The 17,452-nt window shown below is 39.7% G+C and overlaps 1 protein-coding gene across 1 annotated transcript in view; it reads right to left on the reverse strand.

Annotated features, from left to right (window-relative positions):
* The window catches only part of CRHR2 (corticotropin releasing hormone receptor 2), a 173,319-nt gene that overhangs the window by 23,891 nt on the left and 131,976 nt on the right, over positions 1-17,452 (reverse strand). The window contains exon 9 of the mRNA XM_072851554.1: positions 11,530-11,602. Coding sequence (XP_072707655.1) covers positions 11,530-11,602 — 73 coding nt within the window. The remainder of the gene's footprint in view (positions 1-11,529; positions 11,603-17,452) is intronic.

Raw genomic sequence — 17,452 nt, forward strand, 5'->3', positions numbered from 1 at the left:
TTCTCCCAAAGCTCGCCTTTGGTGTGCAATCTTTCAAACACTGAAGAGGATGCTTTAGGTCTCATGCCTGCAATAAAATTGAGTAGTCTTGTAGACAGCCCTAAGGTAGATATCTACCCCTGAGCTAGTTACCACCAACTCTTTTAATAACCAATGGAGAAAAATAGCTACTTTTACATTATAGTCCCTCCTGTCTATTTGAGATGTTTATTTCAGCATGAGATGACTCTCCCCACTTTGAAGTGCCTCTTTATGTGACCTGCAGAGACAGATCTGTTGGGAGGGCATAGATTACAGGGCTGTATTACAAGGCTCCATTTAGTTGCCTAAACACAGTCACTGAGAGCCATTTTTGGTGCCATGGTGTATCCTGCCTGACCTCAAACTACTACTTCAGAATGGCATGGGCTTTCTAGAGGATCTGTATCCTCTCTGCCAGACCCATGTGGAGCTGATAGAGCATCTGAAAAGGTACTATGAATCTACATTTAGGCAAAAAGATCTCTCCTCTGAGCTAGATTAAATAAATCCTATCTTGATAGTCTTAACATTTTCCCAATGGAACAGCTGTGAATAAAAAGTCACACTGATATTTGGAAAAGCACGAAGGAACAGAAGACTTCTTTGGCTAACGGTTAGCTGCCTTAATCCATTTGGCACTTTGGTGCTACAGTAATAACTATCATTTACAGAAAATCTGTCCCACTGCTCACCCAAGGCTCCAGAAACACTGATCCCAAATTCCACCTTACCTAACTGCAGAAACAAACTCAGACCTGGGAGTTTTATTTCCTGTTCTGTTCCTCATAAATGGCTGCTCTGTAAATAGCAAACCTGGATCCAAACTCCTCTGGATTCTTAGGAAGGGTCCCAAGTTTAAACTGGTTCAAACTCCAGACCTGACATTTAATCACACAATTCCACTTTGCTAACATGTAATAAATTCATTTAAAATGTCCATCAAAGCCCTGGTAGTCACCTGAGGACAGATGTCAGACCTGACACCCAGTCATCTGATCACCCTGCATACCCTGATGTGTAAAGAAAGAGTGTGAGGACAAATATTCAATGACACCGCCTAAGTACAGAGTCCTAGCTTTCAGCAACAGGCAACTCTGAGGACTTTTTGAGATAGGCATTAGAGACTCATCTCTGTGCCTCAATGAGCTTTTCCTCCCTGAATGGATCTAATCCATTAACTCATTTTCCTCTTGGTTTCATCTTTACAACACCCAGTGTCAGTGAGTACCACACTTTAGCAGTTCTTGAGGAGGAGGGAGGAAAATTGGAAAAGAAAATAAATTTGCCTGAAAAGCAAAGAGAAACCCATTCCAAGAGAAGGAGGGCGGAAAAAAGTAACACCAAAATTTGATCTGTCTTTCCCTGCAAAACAGAGTCTTGTTTTTTTAAAAGGGCTGGTAAATGGGACAGGGGGAAGTAGAGCATCCTGAGCTGGCTGGAAGGTACTGGAAAAATGAATCATATATATCAGCCCAAGAGATGATGGCTGGGATGCAAAGAGGATCATCAAGTCAAGAGAATCCTATGGCCTGTTTTATGCATAAAGTAAGGTTAGAAAAATAATTCACATCTCCTTCTGGCTTTAGAATCTATGAATAATGTATGCAGCTCTTTCAAGGCTTGGTTTTCCACTTTCTCACAGGGCTACTTTCCACAGCTGTTGCTGCACTGGGACAGGACACGAGTGCAGCCTTTGGCTTGTTATACACAAAGCTCCTGTTACTGGCTTCATCCCACAGGCTTTTTCAGGAAAACAGAATAACTAATTCTTCCCCATTCTAGATTAGCTACCTAAGAGAGAAAAGTGAAGTGACTTGGCCTTGCTTATAAAGTGATTCCATCACACAGTGAGGCTAAGAAGAGTAAAAGCATAAGGAGCTGAGTTGGATGGGCATAATTTCATTTTAGATTACTTCTAGGCAGCTGGTTATCCCAGGCTCTATTTATATTCAGTGGAGAGAAACAGGCACTTTTCAACAGTGGTTCATTTGACTTATTTTAAATGAGTGTTTTGGGATAAATAGTGCTTGGACTTGAAACAGTTGCCAACACAAATCATCCAGTGATCTTCAGAGTGTCCAGGGGTATCCTACCTGAGCTTCAATGGAATGAATGTGGCTATATCTACTGAGATCTGTGACATTATATTATATGAAAGCTTAAAAAATGTTTTGAGGCACCAATATCAAGGGTTCCCTTTTGTCTCCACTAAGGTTTCTCCAGGAGATCTTTAAGACTTGAATAGGATAACTTCTCAAAGGCAGAGCTTAGCAAGCAAAAAATTCCAAGGCAAAAGATGCAAATGTGGTAACATCAAAATACTTGTTTCTGGTTTTGTCTACTAGAAACACATTGCAGTGTGTTCAATTTTAATGATCTCTTTTGAAAGAACACTCCTTCATTTCAGAAAAACATTTGGCTCAGTAGGACCTTTTAGTAGCACTCAAAGAGCTCTAATCTGAAGATGAATTTTCACCGCATAATCAGATGGATTTTTATTTTCCATTTGTCCACACTGGGCCTGATACCACAGCTCACAGGGATGATAGCTTGAGTTCGTTCAGGACAGAAGACACAATCTGGGAATCAAACAGGCAACAGGCTGCTGCACATAGCTTGCAAAAGCTGGAGTCTTTGAAAGGAAAATGGAGCTATTTTCCTAGCTGGAGAGAATCCATACAGTTCTAGTGAGTACCAGATTGATTGTGATTTACAAGCAAAGAAGATGAAGCCCCTGGTGTTTATTTCTTATATATATATAGTAGCGTTTCAAAGGAAGAAAGATCTTACTATTGTAAAGTGAGTTTTCCTAGAAAAGAGCCTCTGTACTGTATCTAGCAAAGTACACAATTATTTGTCAAGGACTTTCTTTTTATTATTGGAGCTCTGTGTCAACAAATTAATTTCTCTCAGACCTGGACAGCTCTAACAAAACCCACACACCAGTTCCATAAATGGAGACTGATGAATGGATATTTAAGAGAAGTAATGATGACAGGCAGTGCATCCTTTTTATTTATCTCTAATCTCACTTGATATTTTTACTAATTTCTGTTTATACATGTTTTCTGCTTCATAATGGAAAACAGAACTAAGGATTTTTCCCTTGATATTTATTGAAAGATAAAATGAATCCAAAGGTAAGGTCTTGAAGACAGAATAAACCAGCTTATTTCTTATTCTCTTACTTTCATTTATGATATGCTAAGAAAATCCTTACTGCTGGAATAAGACCCTCTCCAACTACAGATGGGAAAGAAGTAGTTTTCACCTTTGCCAGGGCTTTGGAGGTTTAGTGTTTCCATTTCTAAACTGGGATGAAAATTCAGAGCCCCAAAATGGAGTTATAAGCCAGTGATCCAAACAGCATTTGGAACCCCTGTTTTGGCACTGATCAATTATAATATGAACATACAAACCCAGAAGCTCTTTTGAACCAAAACCCAGAAGCTCTTTTGAACCAAAAGAAACTCTTCAGTGAAAGATTTCGGTCATAAAAATTTTCTGTCATAAAAACCAAACTCCATTTGAGAAGAAATTTATCTCCCTTAGTGAGATGAAATAGCCAAGATATTCCAAGATGCACAAAAGAGGGAACTAGGACTGTGAAGGCTTCTTTGCAGTTTTCCTTAAGCTCAGGAGTTTAAATGGGAAGTCATTAAGCTCTTCTCCTTCTCTTTTGAGAGTTTAATGGGCAACTAGCATTTATTTTGCTCATTTCTGCTGGGTTTTCTATCTTATGCTTCACAGAAAGCTTGTACTTCTGTGCTTCCTAGAATGTTTGCTCCTCTTCACTCCCAGGAAATGTAAATATTATTCTATTTAGACTTTGCATTTTTATGCAACATGGTAAAATCCACCTCAGGATTAAGTAACCCAAATTGGAATCAGAGCAGTCATTTTAGCTGGAGCATTATGTACTGTCATCCTGACCTCAAATGAGTAGTCTGCCAGTTTATTAATGCCTCGTTTTAATTGTTCTATCATACTGTCCTGACGTGATTCTCAGACAAGGCCTTTTATCACAAAAGTTTCCCTTTCAAAGGTCACAGGCACCACAATGACTCCTTTTGGCATACAGCAAAGTGCTGGAAAATGCTATCTGATCAGAAATAATGAGATGCAATTAAGAAGAGAGAGGCATAATGTGGTGGATGGTCACGATCAGGGAGTCTGTGGAAGAGACTCCTTAGGGCAGCAGTGAAAGACCAACTCTTCAGGCAAGCATAGCAGGACTATACACATCCTGAAGACTGTACGGGATGGAGTTGTGTTTTGGTGGAGAAGGGAGAGAGTGGTAAATGAACAGACACCTTCCTTACCTAATGTCTGTGTTACACAACAGCACACAGACCCTTGCCTTTTTGCACACTGTCACCTAAACCCAAGTCCAAACACAACTCCAGTCCTAGTTGGGATCACACCATTTCCTCACTAGAGCCCTGGATCATACATGAGCATGTCCACAGACTCTTTTCCAATCTTACAATCCCATCTGTGATCCTCTCACTACTGTGTTGGTCCTTCTGTCTCTCCTGAAATATCTTCTATTCAAAAAGCTTTGTTAAAGAACATACAGCAGGTCACTCCCCAGTCAAGTCAACTACCATGGGGTCTCTAGTCACATGTGACTCAGCAAGGCTTCTCTCCAACTACTTCACCTGACAAGCCAGGGACACACCGAATGTTGTAACACCAGTAAACACATATCCTTGCAAAAATAACAATGGCACACAGAGAGTTCTTGCCTGGAGGTAGTGATAGCACCTCAACAACCAACTCATCACACCAGCACATTCAAGATGATCAAGATGACATGACAGCCTAAAACACAGGCATACTGCTGTGAATAGTCCACCTGGAAGCTCCCCAGGCTGGGCAGGTTCAAGTTGCCATGTGTTGATAGGAAGCACCTCAAGAGAAGACTCAAGAGAGAGTCTTCCTCCAAAGAGGAACCATCCAGCAACTTGCTGATGAAATGTGATTTCCTATCTGGAAAGTGTTCTGAGTAAGTTTTCTGGGCAACTGCTTCTGGTCATATGAGTTTCTTATTGGCTGTGGAACATCTCACTAAGAGAATTAGAAATTATAGAAAGAAAGAGACATTGTAGGAGTGTACATGGTATTGGACACCTTGTTTGACACTATTGACTCCACAGCTACAAAATGTAAACAACAGGAAGACAGTAATAGCAATGATGGCAGAACTGGAGATAAATTCCGGATGGACTCTAATCAAATTAGCATATTATCTTTATCCTATGTGTAGCTATGACAGCATGCTTGCAAACCACTGAAAATGTCTTGTAAGAAAAACTCAGGGATGTCACAAGTTTACACGTCATGTATGACAACCTTGCTAGCAGTGGAAGAACTGGGAATCTCTAGAGAGAAGGAAAATTTAAAAAATCAATAGGAAAACTAAATTAGTCAGCAGTCCAGTGATTCAGAAAAAACAAAGCCAGTCAGATAGGAAGGAGAAGGGAAAATGAAAAAGATATATCAATAATAATAATAAAAAAATCTCACTCTCTGAACAGAACAAAGCAGAAGTGGAAGCAGAAGTGTGAAGAGAGTCAGCGGAAACTAAGAAAATATTCAGAGATGCAATTATATCAGCAAGGAAGAAGTTTGCACAGAACTAGGGGATGCTTTTCAGGGAAAACAAAAATGAAATGCATATAGATACATACATAGGTGCAATGCTTCTATATATAAAATGGCAAGTGGACAAATCTTTATGACTTTTTTAGAAGATCAAAAGAAAGGAACTTTAGCAATGTGGTTTGCAACATTTTGAGGGGAGCATTACAGTCAAGCAAAGGGAAGTGAAGATCAGGATTAAGATGCACTACAAATTTTATCTTACTGGATGGTATCAGAAAGGAATGGATTCCATAAATATTGGTTAAGTTGCTTAATAAACCTATTTCCCCTACCTGCAATACTTTTAAAGACATATTGGAAAAAGATGTATGTAACAGGATGGCAGAAAGACAGCTGTGCTCTTTGGAAATGTAAGTACCCATGTGGTAGGATAATCATGCAAAAACATAGAGCAGCATATTTTAAAAAAAAAGTACAAAGCGTGAACAGTGTACGGTCTCATTACACTGATAAACTAGGACACAGGATGGGAAGAATTTCTGAGTCAAGTCCTATAGCTATTGTAAACAGTTGTATTGAAACATCCTTTGCACAAGTGGGCAATATTAAATACATCGTTACTATTCCTTTACTTCTATTGGAATACAGCTAGTGAAGCCTACTTCTGTGAATGCTAGAAGTCTTGTTAATTTAGCTTAAATATATTAATGATCATTTATGACAATGAATGTCAATAATACTTTTTGTCAATAATACTATTAAGTATAAGTACCTCCACTATCCTCTGTGACGTACTTATAAAAAACACCGTACCTTTCCAGTCTTGGTTTTGAAAAACTAAACAAACTCAGATATTTACTGAAACTTTCTCCGTGACATAGTCTTCCAAAACATCAGCCAGTCATTGCTATATATAGGATATTGCTATATCCCATAACCTGAAGCTGAGCTGGACAAATTCTTTGCAAGCACTGTAAAGAAGGGCATTTGTAGAAATAAGGTGTAAAGGGGAAGAATTACATGGTTTGTGAAGTTCTGTGAAAGAGTCAGCATGGGGACAAGGGAGATCCAGCTGATAGTCTACTCAGGGTTCTGAAAGGAATCCAAATTTGTTTCTCCAAAGGCTCCTATAGAAATTTCGCTGTTACAGGTTTGGAAGGAAGAGCATTATGTATAGAAATACAAGAAAGGGTAGGAATATATATATATATAATCTGTTTTCTCAATGGAGAGAGGCTACCAGTAGATCTGTGCTGTTTTACATAGACCTTAGTGATCTATAAAAGGGAATGAAGAGCAGGCTTATAGATTTTTAGTGACACTAAGCTACTCAGGATAGCAAAAATAAAAGCTGATTGCGAAGAGCTGTATAGGGACTCACAATACTAAGTGACCAGGCAATAACAAGGCACATGAAATCACATGATATAAAGGTAACACAATGGGGAAGTAAAGCAATCTTAACTTTACGTGAAGAGTTATGAGCTCTGGATATTTTCATTCACAAAAGAAATGTTGGAATTACACTAGCTAGCTCCCTGAAAACTTCATCCCAGTTCCCAGTGATACCCAGGAAAGGAAATAAAAAATGTTTGGAATTCCTGAGAAAGAAAAAGAAAATAAAACCAAGAACAGGATGCTGCTATAAAAATCCATTTGTGTGGTCACACCTTGAGCAGTGGGGCAAGCTTTGATCTTGCCATCACAAAAATGCTACAACATTACTGATTAGCACATCATAAAGACCACTTCAGTATATGTCAGCTGTCTTCTGAGCAAAATTCCACATTGCAATAAGGATGAGCCTGTCTTCTTAAGGACACTTAACTCTTCTACAGCACTTGTCATCCAGGGATCTCAAAGCATTTTACAAAGGAAGATAAGTATCATTAAGCTTGCTTTATAGCTGAGGAAACTGAGACCTAGAGCAGCAATCTAATTTGTTCAAAAGTAAATAGCTGATGAAGGCAGAGACAGAAGTGAACTCCAGGTCTTCCTATCAGCTCATATACCCATTTGTGCCAGCAGTTAATTGATTGTGGTGAGTTATTTTCAACGAGACCCAAAAAGTGGAGGTTAGAAAACTGTTCAGTTCTCAAGCACAAGGGAAAAAACATCTATTAAAGCTGAACGTAAGGTTTGAAAAAAACTAAATATTTGATCTGCCTGTTTGAAAAACTGAAAATGTAATACAATTTTAGCTCTGAGAAATATTGCAGAGCAGTTCATATGTGGGGTCAGTTCACAACAGTAGGCATGGAGAAAAAAAGCAACTCAGTTAACTGCCACTGGTGGCTATTTTCTGAGGTTTGTCCTCTGCTCTTGCTGTGTTTTCATGGTTCACCAGTTCTTTGACAGATATTACATTTAAAATTGCACATAAGAAATGTATTTTTCTTAATAATATCAGGCTGAAATTCAGTTCCCTGGCATGTATTTCCAACCCTTTGCCCCTTCTTTACCTTCCGAGAGGGCTGTATGATTAAAACTTGGTTATGCCACTCTGAGGAAAGATACCAGAATTAAAAAAAACACTGGTTTGAAGAGAAAATACCTAACAGAGTGTATTTTTCTAGTGCTATCAGAAATTGAATTTCAAAGCATCCAATGTATTGAATGGTTAGATCTCTCCTGGGATATGTTCAAGCCAAAATCCATTCAGGAATGAAACAAAGAAGGATGATTACCTACAGTATCTCCCTCACATTTTTTGTCAATAAAAATACAGGTTTCTCGCCCAATATTCAGGATCAGCATTTATACCTAATTTCCTTTGCCTCTGAAATTGCCTCTGAAATTGTCTCTGAAATTGTTTCCCTGTTTTCAGCCCAATTCAATGTTCAAGTTTTTTCTAAAGACAAGTAGGAAAGCAATCAAACAAATCTCTCTACTGCACTGTTCAAAGTTTTTGTACCCTGAGATATAACAGAGAATAATATGGTTTAAGGATGGACTTGAGGACTGCTACCATGATCAAAGGGCTTTATTTTTGGCCAATCTGCTTTTTCCCAGTGAAGCTCAGAACTTCTGCATGACCTGTTTCTTGGTGTTATGCTATGTTGTGCTGCAGGAGTTCAATGCATAGAGGCAAGGAAACGAAAAATCAAAACCAGTGGAAATAATTTTTGACAGACAAAATCCTTCTATCTTTTAAAGAGACTTGGCATCTTTAGAAGCAGGTTTTAGCCCTCTGGAACTAAGAATATTTACCAACAAGAGTACTCAAATCGTATTGCCCCTGGCTGGTATAATGATGCCTCTTGAACACATAGTGATGCTACCTTTTCTAACAGGTAACCAAATCTCAGCTGAGCTGTACACTGGGCACTTGGCTCTTAACTAACTGAAGTGGGTGGAACCAATTTTAACTGCCACAGTCTGAGTGCTCACATGTGGACAGGAACTGTAATTTGATGGAGTTTTTAGACTTTTAGCTTTTAGTGTGAGCCCTCTTTTGGAAATAACATTAATTTCTTCTAGTAACTTTCATGTCTCTCATCTTTCCAGCAGTACGCTGGGATAGTTCTCTCACAAATTGTCCTGCATGTTCTTTCATAAAACATGAACTTCAACTGAACATTTTAATTCTTCATTAGTTAAAATCCAACTCATTAGCTGTGTCTTAAAGAGGTCACAGAGTTATACTGTTTTTGAAATCTTTGTGTCTTCCATTTCTGGTGACCATTGTTCACTGGAGGGAAGAGGAAAGCAGCACTTTGTCCCCATCTATGTTAAGGCAGAGGCATACTGACATACTGGGAGGGGGTGATGTTTGACTGTGTTGCCCTGAGTACATGGTAGATGTCAAACTTCAGTGCTCTTACTTCAGCATTTCTCACGGCACCCTTGAAAGGGTCAGTAACTCCAATAACAATAAGTGATGCTTGAGTCATTATATTTGATTTGATTTTACTCGTGTAAGGATCAAAAAATGAGCCTGTCAAGTTGCTTTAACACATTGTGGAGTTGTGTATTTTAATTATAAACACAAGACTCAACTATCAGTCAGTTTAAAAAACAAAAGGGTGGGGCACATTTTAGCAATAAGGAGTGTCTTGTAACAGGAGTTTTCAGGTTTGCCTTTTGGACTGTATTTCCAGAGAGCTCCTTTCCTCATCCAGCAGTGCTTTCTGATGGGAGTAACCATAAAGAGAGGGAAAGAAGGGCTTGATTTTATGTTACTTCTCTAAATTATATCATCTGCTTTCCACCCCACAGTGCAATTACTGGTGTTACCTCATTAATGGTTTAATCAGAGCTCAAGTGCAGGCCAGTGTAGAAAGGTTCGATACACGATGTCAGTTCAGGGTGGTATAGTTATTGGCTTGGTTTCGAGGGGTCTCAAGGCTGCTGTAAATTAGAGGCAGATATAATGACCTGTATATAAAGAGGCAGTCTGCAATTGTACCTCCATTTTCCGTGCCTCTTTGGGGTCTTTAAATAGAAAGTGCTGTTCTGGGGAGAACAAAGCTATTTTCATGACTCTAAGCTACCTATGGTATCTGCCAGAGATGCTGTCCAAGGATTTTACAGATCTTGTTGACTGAAGGGGTTATGGTAGATTCACAGACTTCTAGGCAATGATGTGAAAACTAAATGCTGCGAGTATTGCAAACCTGCTACCTTGTGTTGTCTAAATAGGATTTATTTGTGAGTTAGTCTTTATATCAGTGAGTCAATTTACTGTGAGGCTGTTTGTGTTTTTGGGATGGCTCCCTTAGTGACACACAATTCTATTGTGTGTATCACACCAATTGTATTTCTCTCCTTAGAACATAAAGAAAATAATTTTCACATAAAAACAGACTCCTACTACGTTTTTTCTCTTTTCAGCTATGCACAATATGATCTGCTTGCTGCATTTTAACAATTAACAGAGAAATTAACTCTCCTGATTTCAGGTTAGGAAACATTCAAGTTAGTAGCTGGCTTCCTAGGCAACAGAGAAGCTTTTTTCATGCTGAATCACATGAAAGGCACAGCACTGACAAGGTGAGACTGCAAGGCTTCTTAGCCTTGAAAAAGCTGTCAGTGGCTGCCTATTCTGGAGCATTTGCACCTTCTCCATGGGTATTGGAGTGGCATAAGGGACAGCTTTACCGAGTCTCTGTTCCCTAAGAGAGGGGACCCCACTGAGCCCTGTCAATTCTCTGTTAGGACATCTGCCTTCTTCCTAGGTGGCTTTTACTGCAAAGGAGTGGAAGAGTAGAATTACGTTTTTCAGCATTGTCCTTTCTAACAGCATTGATCTTTTCAATCCACACCCAGTATTTTCTGGGAAACCATCACTGCACTTTAGTTGAAGGTTCAAAATGGCTTATGAATGAGCTTCCTTCTTCCTCTGCCTACTGTTCATTGGCACAAGAGACAGCGTGTTGGCTAAACAGATAAACAGCCTGTTAACTGTAGGTGGCACTGACAAGGAAATTTAACAGGAAAGCTAACAAACAAATACACAGCAGTGATGGGGATGTAGAAGATGTAGATGACTGTACGAGGAGATGCAATTTCTTAACATGATTACTACATTTTTCTAATCAATGTGCGTGACGGAATTGCCCTAGTTCTCAAGAGCCTCAAGTGGATGAGCAGATATTGTAACGTACCTCCTGTTTTTGAACATTTTTCCTTCTTACATCTCAAAACATTGTACAAAGGAAGGCAAACAGCATTACAGAGGGAGCAGGAAAGAATGGCCTAAGGTCAAGGAAACAGCCAAAAACAGATCACTGCAATTCTGACTTAGTGTTAGCTACTGTGGCAACTTCAGAGAACAGCTGAAGACGTTTGACCTTGCTTGTGTCTTATTTTACATAAAAGTAGACGTGGAACATCACAGATGCCTATCAAATTATCCCTCAATGGAGATGGCAGTGTCCTTCCACCCACATACATGCTTACCAGAAGAACAAGAATCACTGGCCCTTGATATATGTAGTCGATATATTTCCCTGGCTCTTTTCCAAACCAGCATCTGTAAGAAACAAAACAAATAGGAAAATAATTTATAAAGGGGAGTACACTTCTTTTAGATTGTAATATCAAGGACACCACAGAGAGATGTTCCCTTATTCCCTGAGCTGTTTAATCATATACATAATCTGCAAGTGATTGAGTTTTCTGCTACAAAGACACTTTTTGTTTGGACACAGATCTGAGCCCTGTTTTCTCCTCCCATTAGACCATTCATGTGCCTGCTATGGTTTTGGTATTGCTCATGTAAATATTCCCAAGAAATAGGAGGATGCAGAAGATGTGTCCTGCTGGGTCTGGAAAAGGGCTGAAAGAAATATTCTGTGTAAGGAAAAAAAATCTGTTATCTATTGCAGTGCCTAGAGACACTTGAATTCCATAAAGTAAGGGCTGTTACCTACACCAAGTATGTCTCAAGTTGCATGGAAATGCTGTCTAAATAAGGTACTGGATGAATAAGGAGTTCATCCCATTGGCTTTGAACCAAGCTGGTGACCACCAAATCCAGCATACAGTACAGAGACATCATGTGAAGCTAGGAAATACCTGATCCAACATCAAAGGGAAATCAACTCAGGTTAAGTGAAACCACACGTAAACTGAAGGGCATCAAACAGGCAGAGAACCTGGATGTGTCATGTGACTGAGTGCTGGCTTGACTTTCACTTCCACTAACTACAAGTGTTTTTCTCCCTGCTGTGTTATACAACAGACTAAGCCTGTGATTTCACAGCAACCCATACTGATGTTTACTTCATTCTCTTAACTGAGAGCAATAAATCAGTTATATTTATGTCAGTAAATGAATCAGCAACTGGGCTCAGGTCCGGACTCAATCATTTACACCATTACATTTTCCTTGGTGCAGTTTTGGCCCAGGCCAAACAATAGCCAACTCCAAAACTATTCCTGGGGAACAAATCTGGAGCTAGCATGAGCCAGAGGACATTCCCAGTAGTCTACAAACTGCAGCTACTCTGATTTGGAGGCCAAGAGGGTTTAATAATATGGATGTGAACTACTCCATGCCATTTGGACTCCAGCCCCAGGAACGATTCCAGGCTCAGCTAATTTAATATTACAGATACAGCCACATGGTCTGGGTCCTGGTTCCACCAAGCAGAGACAACTTTGCTATCACAGTGCCTTAAGGTTTAGGTCATTGGAGCTCCAGATCCCTCAGGAAGTAGATTTTGGAGTTGAAGGGTCTGAGAGTTTTCTTCCCTTTTGTGGATACCACAAAACAAGACTACACAACAAAAATTATGCCTTTCCTGTGTTTGCCTTGTGACAAAAGATAAGTTTAGTGCCACTGGAGACATGAAAACAAGGGTAATTCCTGAGCCAAGGAGACCATGGAGACAGGTGCAGATTTGCACTTTTACAAGCATGCAAGAAATAATACTTGTTGCCTCAAAGAGGTTGCAGTCTGTAAGACATGTCCTCACAAGTTCAAGGCAAATAAACTGAGATAAGGAAAGCTATGGTTCAGATGGAATTCTTTTGAATCACATAATGCCCCCAAAGCCTTTCTCCAAAATGTGTTGTGTGCTAAAACAGAAGGAGCTGTTTGCCAATTGCAAAATGCTCTTATTGAACTGACGGTACAGAAATGTTGAGTTATGCAGCAGGTATCTAGGAACACAATACAGTATCACACAATTGTTTGTCTTTTCTTGATTCAATTTCTACATCTTTTAAGTTCCAAATGAATGAGAAAGCTTTGAATATTTTATAAATATAAAACATGTCTGTTATTCCTTGGTGCACTGACTGGAATTAGTGTAAATTGATAATTTTGCAATTAATCTTCCAAAATTTGGTGATGAGAGCGGGACTTGGAATAAGGTACTTCCTCCAGCCAAGTTATCATCCAAGAAGAATCCCCAGGGCAGCCTTAAATGAATGAAACTGGGTGGGGTTTTTTTGTTTTTTTGTTATGGAGATGGAAAGATATGAAGAAAAACGAATTACAAGATATGCCAAGGCAGGAAACACAACTCTCCAGAACTTACAAGACCTACATTTGAGAGAGGTTTTTGAAGGGCATTTTGGGACAACTAGTATATATTGCCTGAAACTCAGAGAACCGAGAGCTATTAGAAGAGGAGTTTCTGGGAAGCTGGCTGTTCTAGCAGAGGAATCTAGGAGAGGGACTAGTAAGAAGAAGACTGAGTCATGTGGCAGAACTTAGTGAGCTAGAAAAAGTCAGCAGAGAATTTGGAACAGAGATGGTAGAGCACAAATGAGGTTCCAGGGCAAAGGCTGCTCATTGCTCTTTGGAATTTAAATATTGCTCAACTGTAAGACCATACTGAAGAGCAAAATGCTGACATTTATTATCTGAAGCCCAGTATTAGACCAAAGTTGCACTGAGTGAAGCATCATGTGTATATACACACTTTCACACAATTTGAGGAAACAAGGTTGTGGCCAAAGGCAGACTTCTACAACACAGGCATCTACAGGGGAGCCTGATGCTCCAGGTTCCTTTTGTAGTTAGTGGAGAAAAAAAAAGCAGCTTTTCTAGGATGGTGTTCATCTCATTGGGCTATAAAACAGATCTGTTACATTGTAACCTAAACATTTCTAATATACCCATTAAATCAGGTGAGTAAGGGTGAGAGGACAGATATTTGCCAGTGACATTACATACTGCTGCATTTGATTAGCTATGTTTCATATTTACAGTCTAACTGTTCAAACTGGGACCTTAGCTGAGATATTGCAAACTTTTCTGACTGTCATCTTAACTTTAAATCCAACATAAGCCATTATTTCTGCAATAAAATCAGCACGGCACATTTCTTTAAAACCAAAAAGAGAAACCTAAGCCACTGAAAATTACTTGGTGCATCAGAATTTTAATTCCATCTGTGTGAAATAAAAGCCATTTTCTTTTTTTTTTCTTTTTCTTTTACCTCTGAAAGAATAAACAAACACTCCCTGAATATTGAAGAGGACAATTTAGGAACACAGTTCTGATTAGACTTAGATATGTAAACACAATTCTACTGAATACCACTAATTAATATTCTTCATGGTTCTCTGATAGTTCTTTATATAACAAAAACCACCACTGGTTTTATCATTATTGTTAATTAGATTTTACTGATGTTCTTCTCCTTACTGACTGCCTATCAATGAAATTACTACAATAATTCTTAATCATTTGTGTGGTTTTTTTATTGAGACTTAACAGTACTTTTTTCAGAGTTGTCAGACTTTGCTAAAGAACGGCTAAACCCCAGACAGGGTATTTGTCACAGCACCAATTATATTTGCCTCACTATGCAGAACACAGTCTCTAGTGAGTACAAAAATGAAAAAATTAAGAAGTTGGTTGAAGAATTTTCTTAACATTATTCCTGTATGCTATTTTGAGCTTTTAAACTATTATGAGCTTCATAACTTGACCCCAGTTCAACCTCCAAACAAATTAAGTTAGAGTTGAAATGCATACTCAGATGAAGAAGAGAAGTTTCCCATTTTGTCTTGAATTTTGGGCTCTCTACTGGGACATCCTAACAGTCTTGGAAGCTGCAGAAGAGTACGTGTTTTCTGCATGTGCCCAGATTGCTAGGTCTGACCTCATGGGGGAATAACACATGATTTCCTCAGTGGTCAAGATAAACGGAGCATAACATCTAGGCTGACTGGGGAGATCACCCTGTTTTCTCAGAATAGCTGAGGTTGGCAGGGACCTCTGCAGATTGGCTAGTCCACCCCCTGCTCAAAGCAGAGTCAGCTGAAGCAAGTTGCTCAGAGCTGTGCCCAGTTGGCTTTTGAGTAGCTCAGCTCCAAGGATAAAGACCCCACAACTTCCCTGGGCAACCTCTTCCAGCATTCTACCACCCTCACAGTAAAAAGGTGTTTCCTGATGTTCAGATGGAATTTCATGTGTTTCAGTTTGTGCCACTGCCTCTTGTCCTGTCACTGGGCACCACTGAGAAGTGTCGGGCTCCACCTTCTTCATACCCTCCTATATGATATTTACAAGCATTGATAAGATCCCCCTGAGCCTTCTCCTCTCCAGGCTAAACACTCCCAACCCTCTCAGCCTCTCCTCACGAGAGATGCTCCAGCATCCTCACGGCAATTATTTCTCAAAGCCAGGGATTAGTTTTATCTCATCTGTCTATATTTGCACACACTTACAAAATTCAAATTAAAGGCATGATTTCTATATCATCCCAACACAGAGAAAGAATTTTGTAAATGCCACAAAGTTTAGTCTAAACTGTCCCAATGGCTGATGGACTGGAGAGGAGACTAGACCATAAGTAAGTTAAATACACACATATGCACATCTCACACACCAGAGGTGCATTCCTACATGTGCTTCAGTTTGACTGTTTAGCAGAATCTGCTCCTTCCCTCATCTGGGAGGCAGTGAGCAGGGACTATCTGAAGTATCACATACTTTAATGTTTGAGAAGATGACTGAATATTTAGGACAATTGACAGGCCCTCAGCAATTTATTAATCTCTTGTTTTGCTTCGTTTCATTTACTTTACTGAGTCTCCTCTGCATATGACATTACTACAAATGCAAAAAGCAGATTTCATTTAATAACCTTTGCCTTACAGCTTAATGCCCTTATCAGCTCTTCATTTACAAGAGCTCTGCCTGTCTGCCTGGGCGCGTGTGCTAGAACAAAGGAATGGCACTATTGAAGCATCCAGTCTTGATTTCTCAAGCAGAGTAAAGTACATGAATCTTGGCCCCACTGCTGACAATAAGTGAGCACAACACTGAGGCTCCAGGCCATTACACCTCACATTATGGTGGGAAGAAGCCAAATTCTGCACTTTCTCAACGCACAACACATTTGGAACAGCTGTGATGTGCAGTGAGGATGTATATGAATGTTTCACTCCAAGGCAAACACCAGCTTTAAAGACAGAAAGGTGAAAACATCCCAAGACATTAGGTTTAATTGTCTGGGTTGACCAAGAATAACCTGGCACCTCCCTTATCAGTAAGCACGTGAGGATGGATTTAAAAGCATGAGCACCATTTGATAATCCACCCAAGGCAGAGAGCTTGAGCCTAGAGACTCAGCAGGAACAGCCTGGATATTCTGCATACCATACCAAATCGGATCACTTTGTCTTTCTCGCCCTGCTGACTGTATTTTTTATCCTCCTTTCTTTTGTTGTGCAGGATCTGGGCCAGTTACACCTTTGCTGGTGAAAGGTGGCACACATACCTATGTAAACATGTCATGTCTTTCTTCATATCCATGATACATCAAGAGGAGATTCTTTCACGTTCACTTTGCGGGTGTACAATGATGGTGAAAGGAGGCAGTGGTACAGATGATGCAAGTGGTTTCTCCATCTATCCACCTTGTGTGCGGTGCAATGCCAGTTGTTGTGGCATGTTTCTATCAGGGGTCCTATCTTCCATTATTTCTTTTGGGAGTGATGAGCAGTCTTCCAAAATGAGGTGTTCAAATCTTGGTGTTGAACTCACTCAAACAGGAATGTTTAATGTGTATTGCCATTATTAAAGCATGTGGTGTTTTGCCTCTCTAGGTTTCAAGACACAAGTTTTGGTTATTTTGCTTTGTGCTCTTTAAGCTGACTAGTCCCTTCAGCTCTAGTTCTAGTTCTAGTTCTAGGACTTTCAGTTCTAGAGCTGAAAGTCCTACTTCAGCACGAGACAGCTGCCATGCTGCCCTGGCTTGTGCAAGGTAACAACTACAAGGAACCTGACCATGAAACAGACCCAGAATGTTGTTATCTTTGACTCATCCAGAAACAAGAAGGTCTGTGAACAAAGAAATTAGGGAAATCTGGTGATCTGAGGTTATCTCCCAGGGCTGATTGACTTGGACACCCAAGG

The sequence above is a fragment of the Ciconia boyciana genome, chromosome 2 (assembly GCF_034638445.1).
Source record: "Ciconia boyciana chromosome 2, ASM3463844v1, whole genome shotgun sequence".
Taxonomy (NCBI): Eukaryota; Metazoa; Chordata; class Aves; order Ciconiiformes; family Ciconiidae; genus Ciconia; species Ciconia boyciana.